Source organism: Ambystoma mexicanum, chromosome 1p (genome assembly GCF_040938575.1).
Source record: "Ambystoma mexicanum isolate Mex_15411 chromosome 1p, UKY_AmexF1_1, whole genome shotgun sequence".
NCBI lineage: Eukaryota > Metazoa > Chordata > Amphibia > Caudata > Ambystomatidae > Ambystoma > Ambystoma mexicanum.
This window is the reverse complement of record NC_090921.1, coordinates 1,240,364,747-1,240,388,365: the sequence shown is the minus strand read 5'-3', so window position 1 is coordinate 1,240,388,365 and position 23,619 is coordinate 1,240,364,747. Positions and strand designations below refer to the sequence as shown.

The 23,619-nt window shown below is 44.9% G+C and overlaps 1 protein-coding gene across 1 annotated transcript in view; it reads right to left on the bottom strand.

The window, feature by feature from the left end:
- LOC138452561 (cytochrome c oxidase subunit 6B1-like) overlaps positions 1-23,619 on the bottom strand; it is a 153,813-nt gene that overhangs the window by 25,701 nt on the left and 104,493 nt on the right. The window contains exon 3 of the mRNA XM_069604998.1: positions 10,426-10,526. Within this exon, the coding sequence (XP_069461099.1) occupies positions 10,426-10,526 (101 nt within the window). The remainder of the gene's footprint in view (positions 1-10,425; positions 10,527-23,619) is intronic.

Here is a 23,619-nt window from a genome sequence, read left to right as displayed (position 1 = left end):
CATGCTGATGAATGTGGGGGTACCAAGGCAGCCATAGAAACATGTACAGAGACACTAAGGGCAGAAATGGAGAGAAGCACCGAGAGCCTGAGAGTACAAATGGAGAGAAGCACCGAGAGCCTGAGAGTACAAATGGAGAGAAGCACCGAGAGCCTGAGGGGGGAACTGCATGCGACGTCCAAAGACGTATGTGCTGAACTTGCCGCTGTGCGCCGTGTGCTCACTGAGCTCTCACAAACCCTTAGGGACATGCATGGACGTGAGCAGGCAGAGACATCATCCGTTGCAAGTTCCGTCCAGGGCAGCCCCCAACGTAGATCTGGGAGGAACCTGCGCTCCACAGGCAGGGGTGCCCCTGATACCCGGAGAGGGGGCTTGCAATAGCGTCTGCCCACTGACAATGAGCATCCTTGGACACTGGTGTTCGGGGGGGAGGTAGGAGGGTGGAGGGGGTGGGTTGGGCTTACTTGGGTGGCGGGTCGATGGGGTGTGTAACACAATTTCACATATGCTATAAACATTTCACAATCATCCAATGAGATGTGTGGACATTGATCTTTGTGTACGAGGCCATCATAGGCGTACAGTCCTTATTGTGCATGTTCCAGACACACACAGTGCCACAAGTCCCGTGTCCATGTATCAGCCACCAGGTGTGAGTGCTAGAAGCATGAATCTATGATAATCTGACGAATTTCACGGCCCTCCTGTGCCTCGCGGACTCCTTGAGGTTCTGCCACATCCCCACCCACATCATGACCATATTCAGGTGCTTGCAGTTCTGCGTCAAGGGGCATGGGCACATTTCTACGTATGCACATGTTGTGTAGCATGACACATGCCATGACCATCTTTGCAACCTTCTCATGGCGGTACAGGAGTGCCCCTCCAGACCTGCTGAGGCAGCGGAAACGACCCTTCAGTAGGCCGAATGCCTGTTCTATGACTACACGGGTACGTGAGTGGGCATGGTTGTAGTCCTCCTCATGCTGGTTCTGTGGGTTCCGGAGTGGTGTAAGGAGCCATCTCTTCAGTGGATACCCGGCATCACCTGTATGTGGACAATAAAGGATGTTTGAGGAATGACATTGCTACGTAAGCACCCCCCCCTTCCTGCCAGGTCATTGCCGCATCACATACCCCACATTATCATGCATGAAATGAGATTCACCGAGTAGCCAGGATCTGTTCCCTGCATGTCGCTCCATGTAGCGTGGTATTGTAGAGTTCCGTAAGACCATGGAATCATGGGTTGATCCAGGAAATCGGGCACAACAATGTGTAATGATCCTGTTTGAGTCACACACCATTTGTACATTAAGAGAATGATATTGTTTTCGGTTGCGGTACTGGGCCTCCATGGCATGTGGGACAACCAATTCCACATGGGTGCAGTCGATGGCACCAATGCAACCCGGTATGCCGGCAAGTGCATGGAATCCCACTTTTGTGTTCGTAATTTCCAGCTCCGAGCGTGGTAGAGAGATGTAGTCGTCTGCGTGCTTCAGGAGGGCATCAAGCACTTGCAATAGTGTCCGTGACAACAGTGGCTGTGAAATGCCATGCAACTGTCCGACTGTGTGCAGGTAGGTGCCTGTGGCCAGGAAGTGGAGTACAGACACCACCTTCAGTAGGGGTGGTATGGCGGTTGGGCTATCTATCATGCTGACAAGGTCAGGGTGTGTCATGTCCACAATGGCGGTTATGGTGTCCCGGTCCAAACGGTAGAGGGTGTGGATCTGCTCATCAGTGAGGTTGAACGGATGTGCTCGGAGGCGTGGGATTGCGGGCTGCCTGCGTGGTGGTAGTGGCTGTGCTGGTGGGCCTTGCTGGCCCTGCCTTGCCCTCCTCCTCCTCCTGCGTCTCCTCTGTGCGGCCGGTTGTTGTAGTAGTTGGTGTTCGTCTTCTTCTTGAAGTTGGAGTACTTGCAGTGCTATCAGGTCCCCCAGGGCCAACATCGCTAGTCCTGCCGGTAGCATTTTGGAGTGGGTGTGGTTGTGGGAGGGGGTTGGGTGTGCAATTTATGTGTTTTCAAGCTGTATAGCCTCCACCTGTGGTGATTCATTCCACCTGTGCAAGCTGCAATCCCCTTTGGGCGAGCACGTCCCGCACACAACGCTGCACATCGACGCATGGCATCTTGCTATTACAATCATGTATTTCATCCCGATGGCAGTGAGATATTGCTTCATATGTTAATTCTGCTATGGTCCCATTGTTTCACATACTATCTTCGCAGTCGGGAACAAACTTGTGAAGGGTCAGTGGAATGTAGTACTCGATTAACGGTGGACCCTCATGCAGCGCTGTACCGCGGTTCACCGACGGGCGGGGCGTCCCATTTGTGAGTGAAGCCAGTTGCCATTTTCACACACTGCCGCACTAAATGGATGGATTTGTGATTTCAAGCGGTCACAGATGCCTTTTCGACGTGATGTTGCAAATGAGGAATTCGAAGGACAGCGCTTTCGGTTTCCAGCTAGCGGCGAGGAGACGCCCACAGGTCTGACTGCAGATAGAAAGTTCTATTGTTTAATGTCCTTGGGACAGGGGCCATGCCGAGAATGCAATGATTGATATGAATAGTATGGGATGCGCAATAGCGTAGTGGAGGATAAGGCAGGACGTTCCCAAATACATGTTACTTCACAACACTAGAATTCCGGCCTGGAGCACAGTGGATTTTGCAGACTGCATTAAGCACAGATTCAATGGAAATTTCAAATGTTATGTGAGTAAATAATCAGGCGTTTTTATACCGGGATGAGGGAATGATGTATGGATGCATGGACAGATGATTTAATAGAGAGTCTGCCATGTACATGGCTTTTTGGAATCTATCAACTTCCTCTGCGCCATGTGATGCAGGGCTGCCATAGTGGGACCATCGTCTATCTGCCCTTGTTGAACCCTCCCTGTCTCGACGCGCCTTCAAACACTTGTGTCTATGCACGTTACTAATCCCATCTAATGGATTCTGTTTTAACAGACGCATGCACACAAACACTCGTTTGTAATAGTGTTTTCACCTCGATTTATATAGTTATGAGTCGCAAGTGATTTTTGGGTGCGAATAATCCTTTTGAGTGGACTAGCATGCATATGGCTGTGGATTTAGTGTGATCTTTGAAGTGAGTAATTCAAATGGAGTTCAGATGCCCATACTATTCTTTTTCGTTTCATTTGGGTGACAGGTATCTCCTCCCCTTTTGCCGCTGCCATCTGTATGCCACTCCTGCAGATGGCTTTTACTCCCGACACCTGCTGCTTCGTGTTAATCAGTGGAGCACCATTACGATCTTATGGGACGATCGCCAATGGCCCACATGCTCTTACGCAGTACTAGTGGCTAGGAGCAACATTTCGAGCTTTCAGCTGGACTAGTGCCTACCTAATGGGACGGCCCTGCGGTTCTAGGCGCTTCCATGTTGCCTTTTTGAACGTGAATGTAGCCCCTGTGTACCATGGAGGAACAGGGCGTCACACAAGAAGAAGCTGGTCATTTATTGCGGATGCAGCCCACAATTATGACATATGATTTGGAGTTCATGGCCTAATAGCTGTATGGCCCGGGTGATTTTGTTGTGCATTAAATTTTGATTATGATATTGACCGTGTAGCGTTATTCTTTGCAAGTAATGTAGCATATTCCTATTTGTGGAGCGATGTATTGTGAGGAGATCTGCTTTGGGTTCGGCCTTCTGAGTATAGTTGTGTGGTACTGTACTGGGCGCGTTTGCCTACGAAGGCCAGTAAGGTCAGGGATTGGGGATGCAATTATGTCTGTTTTGATGATGTCATGCTCATGGGAGGGGGATTAGCTTTTGTGTAACAGATGCCGGTCAGCCAGGTGGATTGGTGGAATGATGTGATTTTCAGAATATGGCTGGTCACAGGTGCCTGTGTTTGCGTGTGTTTCTTGGAGGGAGACTGAGGTCATGTCCATTGGCATAGCTTATGTATTCGTGCCATCTGTGCCCTGCTGCTCCCATTGGCCCCTCTTGAGATGTGCCTGGCTGCTCAGTCACTCTGCCAACTTGTGTGGTACATGCTTATGCTGATGGTTGGTTTGTTTACTGGCAGGAGTACAGGGCTGGTGCAGTCTCACTCAGGATACTGCTTTGTATGTTGCCTTACACTGGTGTCAAGCGATGGGGGGCCTGTTTTTGTTTGTCAGTTTTCAGTTCATGTTGCTGTACTTGAAGCTTCACATGCCTGTGCTGCATCAGTACGGCAATGGTGCCATGGCTAATATGGATGGCCACTCACAAGGCACTTGGAGCCCCTACATTCATTTGTTCGTTGGCATGCATGGGTGACTTGTACATTTCACTGGTTGCATTGTGTGACTTCATTGCACCTACGAGGAATTGTGCAATGTGGCCAGGGAGTGGTGTACAGGCACTCAGTAGGGCCTTTTACGGTTGGTTTGCGATGCCGTACTTCTCACCATGGCGGAATGGTACTTTCCGCCATGCTTGATGGCGTTAGGTACATGTCCGCTAGGGTCAGAATTCCCGTACCGTTGCGCCATGGTGGTAATTACGGTTTCGCAGTGCGCGCGTGCGCGTACTTGGTGCAGTTAGCGTTGGCGTTCACTACGGTGTCGCTAATGGCATCGTACTTTACGGTGACAGGTCATAATCGCACCGAGCGGTATTCGATGGCGGTATTGCATTTCCGCCATTGTTTTTCGATTCCCGCCAGGGTCGTAATGAGGGCCAGTGCCTTGAAATGATTTTAGTCAGATATTCAGGCCTACAGCCGAACAGACTGATAAATATGTGACCAATTCATGCCTCGATCGGCAGCCAATTGAGGTTTTTCCTGGCTAGGGAGACATGATCCATCTTCTTAAATCCCTCAACTGCATGAACAGCTGTGTTCTAAATGACCTGTAATCTTGACCAGTGTCTTTTGCTGATACCTTGAAGCAGGTTACTGCAGTAATCCAGCTTTGTACTGATGATTGCCCTTGCATCTGTAACACAATTAGTCTTAGATAAAAACGGCTGAATATATGCAAACAATCTAATGTAATACGCAGAAGATGAGACCAAGCAGCTGGCCTAAGCACTCACATTAAAATACTGCTAATGTCTTGACTTTGGGATGAATGGCCAATTTACAATCTGCGATTACAAAATGTTGATACTCGGGAGACATTTTTGCAAACTATGAGCAGTACCTGCAATCAACAGCTCTGTTGTATCATTATTCAGTGCCAGGCCATTCCTTACCATCCATACTTGGGTGATAGAATAGATTCTATTGATCTCTTCAGAATCCTTTTCATAAGCTCCAACAGTTGGAAAAGCAGAAGAGTGAAGATATTAAAAAGAGAGGGAGAAAGACAGGACCCTTGCGACACTCCATACTCAATCTGCACTGGATCTGCTGCTGCCACACCACTACATACTCTCGCTGTCCAATTCTGAAGAAAAGAAAGGACCCATCATACAGCTGAGATATAAAAACCAGCAACATGCCACAGCTCATCAGCCAGACGGGCATGGTCAACAAGATCAAAGGCTGTTGACAGGTCAAGCAGCATTAGTAGCGCTGCCTGACCTTTATCAATGAATTGTAAAATATTAGACTTTAGATCTAGTAACACAGTTTCTGTTCCATGAGCTGTTCAAAGGCCAGATTGCCTCTTTTTCAAGATACTCCGATTGGACAAATAGTCCATGACCTGCAAATAGGCCACTCGATCTAAAATCTTGAGCAAGAACGGCACATTAGTAATGGGCCAATAATTGGACAGGGTAAGGTGTTCCAGTCCTGGTTTCTTCAACAAAGAATACAACCATGCATTCTTTTTGCTGTCTGGAACGTTTCCCTCAGTAAAAGACAAATTCACAAATGTAGTTTTCAATAAGACCAAAGCTGGGGCACATGCTTTCAGTGTTGAGGCCGGGCAAATGTCTCCCTTACAAATTGTCAGCTTTACTGGGCAATGAGTTTGGTCCTTTGAGCCTCAGATACAGATTTTAAATCAAACTCTGAGGGGTGTCTCCAGGAGTAGCATTCAGTGGGGTAAGCAGTGCATCCGCAATGAGGGCTGTACTGTTCAAGTTCAATGGGTCTAATTTGATCTTGGTGTTTACTTTAATCTTGCTAAATTTATTCAACATGGCATCTTGAATAATGGTGCACCACGCACTATCCTTCACAATATTGCCCTCTCTATTGGGGCATGGATTTTCCAACTCTTTCAATATTTTGAAGAGTTCTCTATTGCCAGATTTAGCATCCATGATTCTCGTGTTATAAGTAGTCTCTTTAGCATTAATAATTGCAGTTTTGTATTCTCTGGCTGCTTCCTCATAGACCTCCCTGTCTGCAGCCATACCCGTCGTTACCCATGTTTATGCGTCCTTCGCTGATTCAAAACCGACATGAACCAGGAGTTTGGGCCTCATTACACGGAAGGCGGCAAGGGTTAACGGTCACTGGTAATGCTACCGGTGACCGTTAACCCTTACCGCCTTATTACGAGGTCCCTTTGCGGGTTGGTACTTTAACGCCTGTTTTTAGCAGGCGTTAAAAAACGAACCCGCAAAGGGACCTTGGTGCTAATTACGGTACCGCGATTTGCGGTACCGTAATTAGCGCCTTCCCCATTCCCGTTATGCCCTATGGGGGCAAATATGGGAATGGGGAAGGACCTTGGTGAATGGGGAATTGCCGCCCCCGCTCACCTTGGAGTAGGGCGGTAATTCCGCCATCCACCAAGGCGGACACTTTAAAATACTGGCGGCAACCATGGCACTAACACGCCATGGTTACCTTACCGCCTACCGTGTAATGAGGCCCTTTGTCTTTTTGCAAGGGACAGAACAAATTCTAAATGGAGCAATCTGATTGACTGCTTTTCAGAGGACCTCATCATAGATCAGGGCAATCTCATCGGCCGACCCCACATTAGCTGTCCTTTCTGCTAAATGACAGAGCCAGTTCTCGATTGCTTCTGGCATGCGCTTACAAATATTCCACGACGTGATCATGGTTGTAATTGCTGCAACTCTGCCAACTCTACATGGAAGAATTATGTCAAACGCAGTGATTTTATGGTCAGACCACGGGCATGGTGCTACTGTGGTCTTGTTTATTTGGATATTGACTGAAGTCAACCAATCCAGTATATTCCCTTTGCTGTTTTTATCTGTATGGCAGACTCTTCTAAGTGATATCCGACCACAAGCCATTCATCCCCATCTTCAAAGGGTTCTCCTTTCGCCCTATCCTATGCATCGAAAAGAAAATGGACACTTCTACTGCAAGATTTTGACTTCGTACTTGAATACTGCTCCATCACATGAAACCCAGTGGACTTCCTCTCACAATACCCAGGTAAGGCGACTACAAAGGGAACAAGGAACTAAACCCATCCAGAGAGCCATTTGAACATGATAGCAGAGAGCAACATTACCCTAGAGGTATCGCTAGGCGTAATCAAGGTGGAAACTGAACAAGACAAATGCATAAGCGCAATCAAAGAAGCACCAAATGCAATGGTTTCCTAAAGACACAGCAGCACCACATGGCGTCCGCCCAAAGGCAACTCAAGGACCTCTTCTGGAGAAGGGATTAACAGTCAGTCTCTAAAGAAGGCCTGCTATTACAAGTCTTGGGAATCATAATCCCATCATTCCTAACTAACAGGGTAGTCCACCTTGCACATGCTGAACACCAATGAGTGCGCAAAACCAAGGCATGCCTATAAGAAAAGGTTTGGTTCCCAGGACTGGAGCCAGCTGTCGAAGCACTCATATCGAGGTGAACACCTTGCCAGATAACTGGTTCTGCTTCTCTAAAAGACCTTTTCTGGTCCATGCCCAGACGAGAGAGACCCTGGGAAAACGTTGGCACAGACTTCGACTTCTTAATAGACGGAAGAGACATGCTCATGATGATGGACACATTTTCTGAGGTAGAGATTATCGCCTCCACAGGAGCAAGTGAAACTAGAAAGGATTTTTGCCACACACAATCTGGTCATTTCCTGAAGTCCGACAACGAGCCTCTGTATAAATGGAAAGAAATCAAGACATTCCTGAGTGACCTGAGCATCCAACATCGTGGAGACACACCTAACTAAAGAACTCTGTATGGCACTGGAGAATCAATAAGAATAAGAGAGCAATATTTTAATTTCTGCGGGCATACCGAACGGTGCCCCATAAAGCCACAGGAGTAGCGCCAGCAAGCCTATTGCTTTAGAGATCACTGAGGCAAACCATTCGGATGACCTCGAGGTCGAGAACCCGCCACTCCAGATGCACAGAGGTTTGCAGCAATGAGAGTTAAATACTATGTCGATGACAGCGCATACCGGAGAGCCACGGAGCCCGAATTGGTATGGGAGACAATGTCCTCATGAAAAACTCACACCTGCCAAACAAGTTCGACCTACCATTTGACCCCCAACCATTCACAGTGACTGCAAAGGAGGGAAGCAAGATGACTACCTTCTGTGGGCAGTTGTCCATCAAAAGGGACTCTTTGCACTTCAAGCAACTGGTAAAAGGAGGCAACAGCGGAAACATCACAACAACACGGCACAAACGAGCAATAACCAATGACCGATTGACGGAGGAAAGGGGAGAACTAGCAGTAGAAGAAATGCTGGAGAGTGAACGAATGGCTGACTCGGGGACCGGAACAGTGAACAACACCACTACAATTGACCACGAGGAGCAGTGCAAGAGCATATACCCTGAAAGGTGAAACGCAAGAATAGCAGGCAAGTTCAAGGACTTCATAATGGGGTGAGCCCAGTGACCAACGGACAATGGAACCTTTTATTGATGGTGGTGAGGGATGTTCTGACGAAAAATGCAGCTGCACGGAAGGAGTGCTGCGTGCCCACCCGCACGTCAACCCACACACATGCACGTCTTCACGCTGTGACGCAAGGTAGCATCACTGCGGCTAATAAAAAGCATGGCCTGCTCGCACGGGCACAGAGTTTGCAACACATCATGAAATGTCACCTCATTATTGTTGTCTCACCTGGCCCGTGCTGGGCCCTAATTTGCTGTGCTCCACTGCTTCCATAGGTCCTATAGACCAGTCACCAGCCCAGACCAGTCTTGCAGAGTGAAAGGAGGATAGCTGCCATCATCCTCGGGAGGAAAGTTCAGGAGTAGCGTGCTCGCCTTGGAAGCAAGACGACACAGAGCAACACAGGTTCAATCCCCGGGTCCGCGCTTGGAAACCTCTGGGTATTAAGCGCGTTATAAATAACCTATCATATCATATCATATCAGCTCACAGACCCTACTTCCAGCACCTCATATAGGACACAACACTTGACATGGTCATGGCACATAGATTCTCACCCATTCTACAACTGGGGTGTCCCTGTTTGAAATGCTGAGAAGGCAAAAATCCAACACCTGCCTATGCTCCTATGGTTTAACAAAGCTCGAGTGCACCATGATGCAGAGAATGCAAAGTCCACTGAGACAGAGCGAGCACTGTGCCCCCCTCCCAGGATCAATAAAAGAAAATCTCATTTCCTGAGACCTTCATACCTCGCATTAAGATTCTAGCAATATCATCAGGATCAAAATACAGACACACACATTACCTATATCTACTGGATGGATTACAGTTTTTCCAAAGACTATTTAAGATCCCACTAAAAGATGACCAAAGAATGCAAAATATGTGAAACTGTGAGATGTCTACCTGACAAAAAGCACTATATTAATTACTGTCCAACTTTTTTTGCAAGATAAACTTGGAGAGAACCATCAGACTGCCCATCACAGTTACCTCTAAGCTCAGATCTGTTTTGAAGAAAAGCAAGGTAAAAAAGGAAAATCTCTGAGTGCCCACTCATCTTAATCACGACCATACACACGCCTTTAGAGTTTTAGAGCACTGATTGAGGACCCTTTTCACTATTTATTTGCACTTTAGTCTCTGAACTTCAGCTCCACAGACAAAAGTCTTAGGGAAGTAGTCAACTATTCATCCTTCAGAGGCAGATGAAAGACATACTAATAACATGCTTGTAAACTCACACACTTTTAACATGGTCAATGAATGAATCTTTCTGTTAACATAAATGCACAAACGCTTATATCCTTAGTGCATGTAACTTTGCCTCAGTCCTATTGTTCATATTGTACATACCCTGTAGTCATGCAAAACTATTCATCTTGTGATATGTAAATTCTGTAACCTATGTATACGTAACTATGTAAGCCTTCCATCTCCTTGTCGTTGCGCCCTTTTACTTACGAGTCTGGTGCGCTTAATAAATGAACAAACAAACAAACAAACAAACAAGCTGGTAGGCAGCAGAAATAAAGACCTTCAATTTGCATATCACATGTAATATAATTCAAAATATATAATGAGATAAACATCAACAGATCATAGCTGCAATGTTCTTACACGTATACTTACCCAGGAAATGGGGCAGAGGGTTCTGTACACACGACGGTACCATTGGCAAGGGTAGATGTCAACACCCTTCTCTTTCAGGGAACGCTCGCAGCGATGAAAATCTGAAAGAGGTAAGCAAGTCCTCAGCAAAGACGGGTGAAAAAAGTTCAACAGAACACACACACACACACATTATTAAAAAAGGAAGGATCTTCACAAGACTTTCTTACACAATGACATCACAGGAAGTGACATTACAAGCGATATAAAATCATGGCCAACACTTTATTGCATAGGGCCTCTCTCAGCTCAGAACCTTTTACATTGTTTACATTCCCAATGACCATATTTTTTTTATCTGCAACCAACCCTTTTAGGTATGGATCAGCAATCTCAGGCATAGAAGCCTTTCTCAAACAAATGTCTTTACTTAGGACATCTAGGTACTGATGGCTGTGAGCAATTAGTCTTCACCTTACAGGACGAGGGAAAAAAACAGATGAAGTGTTCGTACTGTCATCCACGCCATGTGAGATAGTCTAACTTGCGGTGGATTCGACAGTCACAGATAGAGTTAATAGATGGTTCCCGCTGAGTTTGGGAGCTTACTTCCGGTTTGTTGACATTCATTGGGGCAATCAAAAGATCTTTTTGGCACGCTTCAACCCAGGCTTGGAAGTCCATAGCTGTCTCACACTTGTCAAGGTTTTTAATATTCCTCTATTTAAGAGACTGCCAACTAGTGGCCAAGTTCCATCCCTTCTTATCCTGATCCATATTAGAGAGGGCATCAGAGATAACAGTGTCCATACTATTAAAGGGGCATTCCATGGATTTACTCACTGCTAGATTTAGACTATCCATTTTACCTTTTTGCACTTCAATGGTGGCGACCTCCTGTTGAATCTGATCAACTTGTAGAGGGGCTTAGGGGTAACTCAGGATTCAAGACTATATTCTCGCCTTGCAATTCATCTATAACAGGAGCCCAATCTATGATATCATTGTCTTGCAATGCATCTATGGTACGCATTTCAAGACCCACCCCTGTCAGAGGAACATTTATTAAGACCTGATCAATGGCAGAAGAATTTAACAGATGGCACACTTTATGATTCCTCGTTTCACTTTTTTCTTTTTGCAGACGCTGTGTGTACTGAGTACTTCTAGGCAAAAGGTCCAAGAGACGGCGATCACCTGTGGTCAGGAGGTCGCCCGGTCGCCCATGTGAGGACTGAGGAGATTACAATGCAGCCTTAAGTGCCTGTGCTTGAGTGCCAGGCATTATACAAACTATAAACCAGACGAAAATGTGTATGCATCTCTGCTATTGTGCGTATTCAATCTATTCTAGCCAGCGTTTCCTTTACACCCAAAGGATTCCTTAATAGAGCTTCTTCAGAACGGTCACTCTCCAACAGAATTTTAATCACATAATTTTTCAACCATACCAGAACTGAATAAGTCGCATTTTTTAGCTGGAAACCAATATCCTCATACAAGGAATTCTTTTGAGGAACTAATATCAATCTATATAATGAAATAACCTTCCAGTCAAGGTAAGCCTGCATAGATTGTAGGCCCAACTCGTACCGTAAACTGTCCATAGGAAGGCTCTGAGGTAAACTCAGGACCTTCCTCCATAATTTCACTTCTATTCTCTTGCAATTAATTACACGTGCTAAAGGTTTTATATCCATTCTATATGTAAGTGTTGGTCTAACCTTACCTTTATAAAACCTTACTAAAGGAACAATTGAAAATGTACTATAGGTATGAAGGAGCTTCTTCATTTGACAAGCAAGTTGATCAAATTTGTCTTCTACTTCCAACTCTACTAATGCGATCAAAGGATTAGACCTCAATCTGAACCCCAAATACAAAACTTCCTTTACTACGGGGACCTCTCGGTCTATCAGTGTCCACTTGAAATAAGGAACACACATTAGAGCTTTCTTAAAGCTCAAAATATTCGACTTTGCTGGATTGATTTGTAAGTAGTTTAATGTTGCATATTCCCCCAGAGCTCCCAAAAGACATTGGAGGCCTATCAGAGTATAGTAACTGGACTATATCACCTGCATAAGCGATAAATGGATGGTTTGGGAACCAATCTTGGGGCTGCCCAAGGCATAACAATCTAATTCTGTCACGGATGGCACTCTGTTAAGAGTGGCACAGGGCACGCAGGTAGGGTTTGGGTGGTTGTGCTGAAGTAAGGTGGACAGATAAGTACACACACAGCAGAAAGTAAAAGAGAACAAAGAGTAGGCAAGTGTAGCAGGGGAATAAAGGTACAAACAAACTGGATTCCCTCTTGGCGGTGTATGCAGAAATGGGAAAAGAGTGTTCCACAGACCTTAGGAAAAACTCCAGCCTTCTGCACAGTTTGCTATAACAGAGGCCCACGCTGTTTGCTCATGGCTGGGAACAACAGCTGTGGGTGTCTGTAACATAGAAACGAGACAAGGGAAGGGGCAGAGGTTGCCTGCCGGAAACCAACAGACAAGCTCTGTACAAAGGGGTCTACAAACGATACAAGAGAAGACAATAACAGACAAATCCAGGAAAAGGGAGTCGATGAGCAAACTAGCAGAAGGAAATGAAGGGAAAGCAGTATGACTGAATTGGACAGGGATAAAGAACAGAGGGTTGAAGAAAGCAAGGGAGCAGCAGTCAGAAAACAGGGGGACTGCAATAACTGAAAGTAATAAATGCAGGTAAACTGTTGTGGATTGCAGAGGACTGGAGGGTACAAGGTAGAGAGCTCAGAGGAGCAGGACAGCAAAGAGCAAGCCCAAAGGAGCAGGGCTGTAAGGAAGGGAGCCGAGAGGGAAAGGGCTTAGGGCAGCAGAGTGAAGCAGGCTGCATGGCAAGGAGCCCAGAAGGGCCGGGCAGCAAGGAGTGAGCCCAGAGGAGCAGGGCCGCTGACTGTAGAAGGCTGCAATGGACTGTAGTGGGCTGCTAGGCTGGAAGCCCAGTGGACAAAGGCTGTAGGTAGAAAGCAGCGGAGCGTGATCTGCTGCAAGGCAGGAAGCCCCGAGGACAAGGGCTGTTGACAGCGGAGTGAAGCTAGCTGCGCGGCAAGGAGCCAGAAGGGCCGGGCAGCAAGGAGTGAGCCCAGAGGAGCAGGGCCGATGACTGTAGAAGGCTGCAGAGGACTCAAGTAGGCTGGAAGCCCAGCGGACGAAGGTAGAAGGCAGCGGAGCGTGATCGGCTGCAAGGCAGGAGCCCGGAAGACAAGGGCGGACTGTGGAAGGCTGCAGAGGACTGAAGTAGGTTGCAAGACTGGAAGCCCAGCGTACAAAGGCTGTAGGTGGAAGGCAGCGGATCGTGATCGGCTGCAAGGCAGGAGCCCGGAAGGGCAAGGGCGGAAGGTAGAAGGCAGCGGATCGTGATCGGCTGCAAGGCAGGAGCCCGGAAGGGCAAGGGCGGAAGGTAGAAGGCACCAGAGCGTGATCGGCTGCAATGCAGAAAGCCCGGCAGGGCACTGGATCAAAAGCAGGAGTAAGCAGGAACAGCATACAAAAATTCATAGCTCGAAACAAAAAGGTGCTGGAAGGACTCTTAATGCAAGAGACTGAGCCCCTGCAGGCAGCCGCTTTTATACCGCCCTGCCCAGCACAGAGGCAGGCTAATTGGCCGCTCCTGGATCAGCACACCTGACTACAATCTGCCTCCTCCCTCTCTGTTCCTGAGTTGGTGGAAGCAGCGCTGATCCCTAGGGCTTCTGGGGATTGTAGTTCCGATGATGACAAATTGAAATGGCCAGAAATAGATAGTTATAGCAAGGTGCATTATGGTAAGTGTAGTTAGTTGGGTCAAATAAAAAAGCACCAAAGTCTCGCAAATGGGAATTAAGGTCCAAAAAGTGAATATGGGTTGTTCCAAGAGTTGTCTGTAGATAAATGAATAGCAATTAGTCCATAATGGTCGCCAATGTGTGCGCCCATGGCGCAGTCATGATAAATACTTCTGCCAAGTCAGACAGATACACGTTAAAGAAGCAGGGGGCAAGTATGCATCCCTGCCTCACACCTCTCTTTGTATAAACAGAGGAGGATAGATGACCCTGAGCTTCTATCCTTACTTGTAGTCATGAATTTCATGTAGATTCACTATAATTGCTAGAAGAGTCATAGGCAAGCCCCAGTGCTTCAACTTTGCCCACAAGCATTTCCTACTAATTCTGTTGAATGCCTTTGAAAGGTCAATCCATGCACTACACAATACAGGACCACCCTTTGACAAGGACTTTCCACAAATAATACTCATTATTAATCATTTTAATGATGTTGAAAGGCCCTTTCTAAAGTTTATATGATGTTTAGACAGTATGCCTTTACTTTCAAACCATGATTCAAGTTCTCTCAACACTGCCCCATGATAATTTTACTATCCGCATCCGGAAGGGCGATTGAGCGATAAATTCACTGGATCCGCCCGATCGACCTTCTCATAGATGGGGATCACAATGAATGGCAGATTTCCATGAATCGGGCAGACACCTATTCTTCAACACTTCATTGAATAAAACCAACAAAGTTCTAGACCATAATTTAATGTCCGACTTAAATATTGGATTATTGCGGCCGTTCGGACCCGCCGCCTTTGAGGATGACGATCCAACAATTAACTCTGTTATACTTTCTCGAGTCAAATGCAGTCTCCAGGCAATTTACCTCAAATTGCAATGAAGAAGGTTTCCTATCAAAATTCCTAAAATTATTACGCAGGTACTCTCATCCAAAACATTGCTTTGGAGGTGACTTTGAGAGTCATGTGGACTATTAATAAGAGACCAGAGGTTTCAGGAGTTATTATTTCCTAATGTTCCCAACATCAATTCCCCATCCTTCTGATGCTGTAAGTACCTAGAAGAACGAGACCAGCTTTTATACTCATGCAATCTCTTAAGCTCATAATGATAAACTAACTTTGAGTCCGTTTTATATTTGAGAGCCCAGATAGATTTCCTCAATTCTCTTTTTCGAAGCCATGTTACCTCATCAAAAGAATGTTTATGTGCTAACCCCGAATTACTCCATGAATTCCAGGTGTATCCAAATCCCATAAAAATGTCCAGGAAATTTGACGGATCACATGAAGTTCTTAATTCTGCTTCAGTTAGGCTATTCAGGGAGTTATCTAATTTATTATTTAAGGTAGCCCCTCCTTTCTAAATTTCACAATTCTATTCCTTCCATTATTTACTCTCAGATCGCTGAAATGACCTTTTTCCCTAACTGAAATTCACAGCGAGAAACCCACAGTGAGCATATTATGATCGCTGTTTCCTAAATCCTATACCCGAAAACGTTCACACCTAGCACACATGTCCTCTGAGAGAAATAGGTAATCAATGGTTAAACCCGAAGAACCCCTCTTCCAAGTTATAGCTAGGGGCACATCCCCCTCAATATTACCATTTACCATGGCCAAATTCTATTCTGAAAAGAAGGTGCGCCATTTCTTGCCATTTTGAGAAAGCTCTATATTTTGTACCCCTATCTCAGACATAGTAATTCATTGAGAACAGGGTTCGAAATTGAGTGTAGCTGGGAGCTATTTAGCTCCTACGTTTAGTAGCATATTAGAGCCTGGTTAGCTTGAAACCAACAGCTACCAGGAGCTACTTTTGGCTCCTAAGGCCAACTGGTTCCTGCCAAATATGGAAATGTGACATTAAGTTTGTGTATTTTAGAATGTTAATAAAGAAGAAATATAACACTTCTAATACACATTTAAACCCAATGGTTCATACGAAATGGACAAAAAGTTAAAGAAGCATCTCTGGTAGCTCCTGGTTCCCCTGCGGTCGCTCCTGCCTACAGGGTAATGCCCGACACCCAGGAACTGGATTTAGCTCCTGCTCATTGAATCTCAATTTCGAACCCTGGAGAATGTAAGTCCCCTGCCAACACTATGCCCACTGGCCATGTATGGACATTACTTCTAACAACAATACGGATAAGAATTGCATAAACAGTGATGAGTTTGAACACGTGGGATTCCTATAAATATTGAACACGACCATCGTCGTGCTAGGCATACTTCCCCCAAGAGCTATTTTGCCCGCATCCATTGCAATAGGTTCAAGTTCTGCAATAATAGAATTCCAAGTCGCTAGCAGAAGGACACCAGAAGGGCGCCCTTCCTTATTGTGGGTGGCCAATTGCTCCTGTATAGAAAAACCATCCACCTTAAAGGGACTCGTCAGCCAAGTCTCTTGAAACAAAATTAAATCATGCCTACCAAATATTGCCTATCTCACAACTCTATTCTTGAAAGAACTGGATCCCCACGTGTTCCAATTGATCAATCTAAACTCCTTTTTCACTAGTGAGTAACCTCAGTAACCCCCAACTTCTGGAAAATGTGCGAGAGGATGCCTGGTAATAGCGACCATACCTTTGTCTTGGTCTCAATCAGAGAAATGCAATCCCCAGAACTCAAAATATCCATTTTACTATTAGGCAATCTCATTGCATTACCCTCCTCCCCATGACTTGAAGAGCTGGCATCATCACCCTCATCTTCCATCCAATTATCATTGTGAACATTGTTATTAAGAATCTCGGTGGGCACCTGATAAACCGGTTTTTTGAGCACTGTGTTTGCGGCCAACACTGCATTAGCACCCAACCAGGTTTTTAAACACATTTCTACTATATTTGTACACTTATCATGAGAGAAAAGATAAGTCTGGGATTTTCTTTAAGATTGACAAAATGGCACTTTATGTCCCTTTCCTTTTTTTAATTGTCTCAACCAAACTATCGGGATAGCAAACGGTTGACTAACTGTGGCCTCTAAATTTACACCTGCCCGGGGCTTTACTGTGCCTTCTTGATTCTTCCTCAAGTCCACCAGTACCCTTGGGGGCTGCGACTTTTGTTACGTTACTTCTTCCATCACCTCTTTTACTGACAAAGTTCCCTTGTGCTGACCATTCAAGCTTAAGTCTCTCTCTAGTCTGTGATTCTTTGACAAGTTCGCAGTAATAAGGAAGCCGGAGGCACCTTTTACCCCTGATAAAATATTGGCTCCCACTTAGTTGGGGCCTGTAAATTTTCAGTTTGCACTCCCACGCTCAATTTTACTACTGATGGGATCTTGACTTGCGCAGTGAATTTAGTTCTTACAGATTGAATATAATGAGCTGTATGCGGCTCACTTAACAAGGACTGCTCCACGCTAATAATAGTTTGGTGCCTGGTGTCGTTTAGAATTATTTTGGTCTGTTGAGCCTCTCTGCAACCCTCTTTACAGAGTATATTGAGTGCAGGGAAGAAATCCTGTTTTTACTGCTATGTTTATTATTATTCGCTTTTTGGTTGTTCGATTTTGGTTCGGCTTGCTGTAATTGAGTTGCGTGTCCTCCAGCATTTCCCTGATTTTTCTTTTTTTTCTTTTTCTTCCCATTATTTTTACTCTGTTTTGGGGCTTGCATTTCACAATCCATTATCTGAGAGGTCTGAATGAATTCCACATTACTGTCACCATTAGGTCCTGCGTCATTCAAAATCTGCTTCAGTCTTATAAAGTCCTCCAAAAAAGATTCTAAAAGAGGAGTGTCATCCAGTCCCTGGAGGACTTCCTCTTCCACGACTGGGAACACACTTACATCCCCTTTCTTGTAATTATGCTGTACTTTATCGCTCAAAATTAATAAATTTCCATTTAGGATATCAATCTGTTGGTTAATACCTAAAAGTTGTCCGTATAAATCACTGATCCCAGTCGCCTGCTTTCCTACTTCAATTTTGTATTCCTTTAAGGTATCGGTCACTATAGAATTCAACACTGTATTAAGAGCTACTTAAGAGGAGTCACATCCACCAACTTCTTTTGTTAATTCCAACAAAATTCCAGATGTGTCTGGACTTCACCTTTTAACAGTTCAAACACGTTTACAAATGAGTTTAACACGAAATTCAATGCTGAAAGTGTTGAACCAGTCGTGTCTTTTAAACCCTCACTTGCAACTTTTTATGAACTTGTGACCTGGTTGTATGGCATTTTCTGTAATAAACACTTGTTTGTCTGTGATTGTACAACTTGAGCAAAAATAGGGCTCATTACGAAAGATTGTCCAAAGGGACTTATTGGAGGAACTTGTGAACTAACACCCAATATTTCATTATTGGGAGAAGCTGACAAACGTTGATGACCGAACACGGTTGCACTTAGTGGATCTGCTCCTTCATTTGAATCGTGGCAGTCCCCATTGCCAAAACTGCGACATCTTCGTTTTGTGAAAAAATCTGTTATTTTACTTTTTATTGATGTTGCTGTCAGTTGTGTATTCCAAACCATTATCAAAAACTGTTCTCGAGTCCTGACCCGCTTTGGGGGAGCTAACAACCGCGCTCAAGCTTTCATTCAATGTTGTTCCTGGCACTCCTTGATTTCCACTACTTATTTGTGCCTGTTCACTGAGTGCTTGAGCCTGGGTCTCTGTCTGCATCCTTATATGATGATTTTCTGACCTCCCAGGCAGAACCGGATCTTCATATTCTGGAGCTTTTAAATCGTCCCATAGGGGTCCACCTCTCCGATTATAAATATTAGTCATCTTTCTAATAGGACTTGATCCAATTTTGCAAAGGACCAATTAAAATGTTTCCAAAAGGCTTCTAATTGGAAGTTACTTTTAAGTGGAGTCACGCCTTAAAGACCTAATGTTCTACAACTCTGCAGCGTCTCATTAGTCTCAATTAGAACAAGCATACAAATAAAAATAGACACAACTTAATGACTCCCTGAGTCAATTTGTGTTTATAACGGAGGTGAATAAATGCGGCTTTTACTCACATGGACCTGATCCTGCTCCCTGCGGTTCCACTGCAGACAATTGTTGACCACATTCTTCACCACACTCGCCACTGTGCTCCGTGCGAGGAGAGTGATTTTACTGCAGGACACTGAAGGCTCCTGCCCAGGAAAAAACAGCACTGAGGAAATACGGACAGGGAAATAATGAGCGTTCTCTTGTCCACTGCTGACCACACTCTTCGCCACACTCCACACTGTGCGGGGAGAGTGGTTTTACTGCAGGACACTGAAGGCTCCTCCCCAGGAAAAATAGCCACTGAGGAAATACTGCCAGGGAAATCACGAGCGTTCTCTTGTCCACTGCTCCACTACTGACCACACTCTTCACCACACCCTGCCACAAAATGTGGAAATACAGTACTTTGTTTTAGAAAAATAACTTTTCTTTGTGTAGGTAACAACTCAACAGGTGTCTACTAAGCTATGTTGGGACAGTACATCTGTGGGATGTGATCAAGGTGTATGCAAAGATGTCACTTTATTTTAGGGAGTTTCTTTTCCTTGGTTTCCCTTCTACCACTCTGCTTTCAGGAATCCCTTTCCTCCTGGCCAGTAGTTTCCTTCAGTCCAGGTTACCGGCTAATTCTGGAAAAAAGCCTAAGGGCCTCATTCCGAGTATGGCGGTAAGGGATAGCGGCCACCGCTAACGAGAGCGGTGGCGGTAATCCCTTACCGCCATACTCCGAGTTCCCTTAGCGCCATGGTGCTTTTAACACCTGCTTTTAGCAGGCGTTAAATACCATGGCGCTAAGGGACCTTGATGTTAATTACGCCACCGTAATTTACGGTGGCGTAATTGACGCCTTCCCCACTCCCATTATGCCCTATGGGGCAAGAATGGGAATGGGGAAGGGTAAATGGGGATTGGGGAATTACCGCCCCGCCAACCTTGGAATGGGGCGGTAATTCCGCCAACCACCAAGGCGCTGCCGGTCCGGGTACGGCGTCAACCAAGGCGTTAATAGCGCCATTGGTTAGCGCCGTACTCGGAATGAGGCCCTAAAGGTTTTAAGGCACAATTTTGGGGCTCATTATAAGTTTGCCGGTATCCTGGCGATAAATCCCTCAGGATACAGGCAAACTGTATTTCCGCTACCGGCACTCAGATTACGAATGCCGAGTGACAGTGTACCTCTCCATTCCATGGAGTCCCATGACTCCATGAGGGAGTTTGCTGGTATTACTGGCACCAGTATTGGCGACACTGGTATTACTGGCACCTGTAATACTGACTATTTTTGCCAGTAAGGTGGCGGAATGACCTCCAGTGTTTAGCTGGAGGTCATCCCGCCACCGAACTGGCAAACTCGTACTTGGCCTGTGCAGTAACGCGCCGGTATATGTTAATGCCGGCCTGTTAAATCCGCACCGGCCAACATAAAATGAGCCCCATTATACCAAATAAAATACAATGAGGGAAAGTATTGAAAGAACAAATAACTTACTTTGAGTAATGTTCTTTCTTATGGCTAGAATGATTCCTCCAATAGATGCCTCATCTTATGAAATGAGCCTCAGACGTATTCTGCTCCAGAAAGTATTTTCAGTCACTGAGTGGCACTATGCACCTTTGTAGTCTACTTCTTCACCACTTTTCAGTACGAACCACACCAGAAGTGACGTCATCTTCATATATCTACACTTTGGTCTCTGGCAACATTTCCCTTCAGTTCTTCAGTTATTACCTCAGGCGTCCGAGATGAACGTCAGAACTGCTATTATGTATAACCATCTTTCATAACGGCCTACTAAAAAAGTGGAATTGCCATCCAATATCTTAGATTGAAGTTTAACATAAGTGTGGCTTTGATGACACAAGGTGCCCAACTAGGTATAGCATGCTGTAATCGTAAATGTAGGCTGTGTGGAACAAACGAAATAGAGACCACCTATTAATATTGTGTGAAAGTTTAATTGGTTTGTGTACTAGCATCTTGAAATCGTACAATAATAATGTTAACATGGACAAACTAACAACTATCTGGGATAGGTTCCTAAATGGTTGTGATGGCAATTTGATATTTTATATTGTGCTAGTTTATTGGAAACTGGTGGAAATTATTAAAATGTTAGCCTGATATAAGGCTTCTTATGTATAAATGTACATATAAATGTATTATGTTAGAGATTTTCATCTTTTTGTCTTCACATATGAAATGTAGTTTCCTGTGTTAGCCATTGTAATTATTTTATATAAAAACCAGCTGAGTGCAATAGATTGGAATTTGTACCAATATTAGGTGTTGTGTTTTGTATTGTTGTATTATATGTTTGTATATACAAAGCCATGTGGCTATTGGTATATTAAATTCATAAATATTATTAAAACATTTTTTAAGGTTATTGCAAAATTCTAATCAGGGAATTAATTTAGTGTGATTAAAGGGTGAGTGATGAGGAATCTGTGGGAGGAATCCTTGTGTTCATCAGAAAAAAATGACTGGAGGTAACTAATTTGTTCTTCTCGTGGATACATTCCTTCCACAGATTCCTCATCTTAAGGAAGATTACCCAACTTATGCAACAAACAGACCAAAGGAGGGGATCTGCCTGATAAAGGAATTACATCAAGAAATGTTGAAGCTTTGACCTACCCACCTTGGCCTCCTCTCCAGCCATGAAGTCTAAGTGCTGAAGGTCAGCAGAGAAGCCAGCTGGCTGCTTGAAAAATGGCCCAAAATGGATTACCTCTCTGCAAGGCAGAAGTTACTGTCTGTCCATTTGTTGGGTGGGCCAGAAATCCCTCTAGTTATATGTGGGCCAATTCGTAACATCAAAGGATAATCAATCTGGATATCATCTACTTGGCAATCTACTTGGTGATCACCTTACCCTTTTTGGGTACAAGCAAACCCCACAAAAAGTTGATTGTCCAATCTATACTCGTCAAAACTGAAAAGTTAAAAATGAAGAGTCATTTTGGATACGGTCAGGGAATAATATAGGCAAATGAATATGTTGCTGCAAATGAAATTACAAATCCCCCTCAGGAAAAGAAACGGTTTAACTCTCAAAGGGACCTTCTCTAAGGTAAATTGTAAGGAGAGTTGAGAAAAAGAGAGCCTGCAATTCTGACATCCTGCATGCAGACTGGAGAAAAAGCTAGCAAGGCCACTTTAAAAGAAAGGAGCCACAGTGGAACGTTGTGCATCAGCTCAAAATGAACTGTAATACATAGGAACCAAATTCAAATTCAAATTAGGAAACAGAAATTGTTTTGGGGAAAATAAAGGTTACCCCTAGTCCAGAGTCCCTGTCCTCCATACTTTTGGGATATTCCGTCCATCGGGATGGGACTGGAACACTATTTTGCAGCACCAAAAAAACGCCCTTTTCTATTTTTTCATGCATGGGCCAGCAAGAGAAATCATACATTGTGTGTGTTATAGGGAACAAAGAACAAAGGTTGAGAGATACACAAAATGTGGAAATGCAGTACTGTGTTTTATTTCTGTAAAACAACTTTTCTTTGTGCAGCACCAAAATATGTTGTCCTTTTTCAATCTTTACGGGTGGGTCAGCACGAGACAAGCTTTAGCCTTATTTTCCTGAGCCCCGCCACAAGCATCGCCCTTCAGTCCTCTTCGATCGCCAGGGTCAGTAGACGGAGAGCGGGCATATGGAGAAAAGGGAACTCTGGACTAGGAGTACATTAGTCACTAATGTGAGTAACTTTTATTTACTCCTATCTCCCATTCCTCCATACTTATGTGAGATTTCCAAGCACTGGAGACAGATATTAGATGGATGGAAAATAATCTCCCCAATTAAAGAGGTTTGTAATGACCGCTTGCCCAAAATGAGCATCCGCTCTTGAGCTTAAATCAAGGCAATACAAAAAGTGGATGGGGAGGCCCACATGGCCGCCCTAGCTTTGGTCTCCCAGGCAAGGTTTTTATGAAAAGCCACAGAGGCTGCCTTTACTCGCACCAGACATCCATGGAGACCTTTGGGTGTGGCAAGAACATAAACTAAGTGAGCTTCCAAATGCAGGAAACAATCCGGCGTGAAATTATGGCCTTAGATGCTTGGGCCCCTTTGTTGGAGTTCTGAATGTAATAAACAGGTTGGAGGACGTCCTAATGTCCTTTGTCCTGTCCAGCTAAAACATAAGGGCCCTTCTCACATCTAAGCTGTGTAAAGCTTCTTCTGCTTCAGACGAGGACTTCGGAAAAAACACGGGTCAGACGATCGATTGGTTGATATAAAACTCTGATATGATCTTGGGGACGAAAGAGTTAAGTGCGAAGAACTACCATATCCCTGTGAAAGGACTGAAAAGCTTCCTCAATGCAAAGTGCTTGTATTTTGCCAATTCTCCTGGCCGAAGTGATGCAGATCAGGAAGGCCACTTTACAGGACTGGAACTTAAGATTG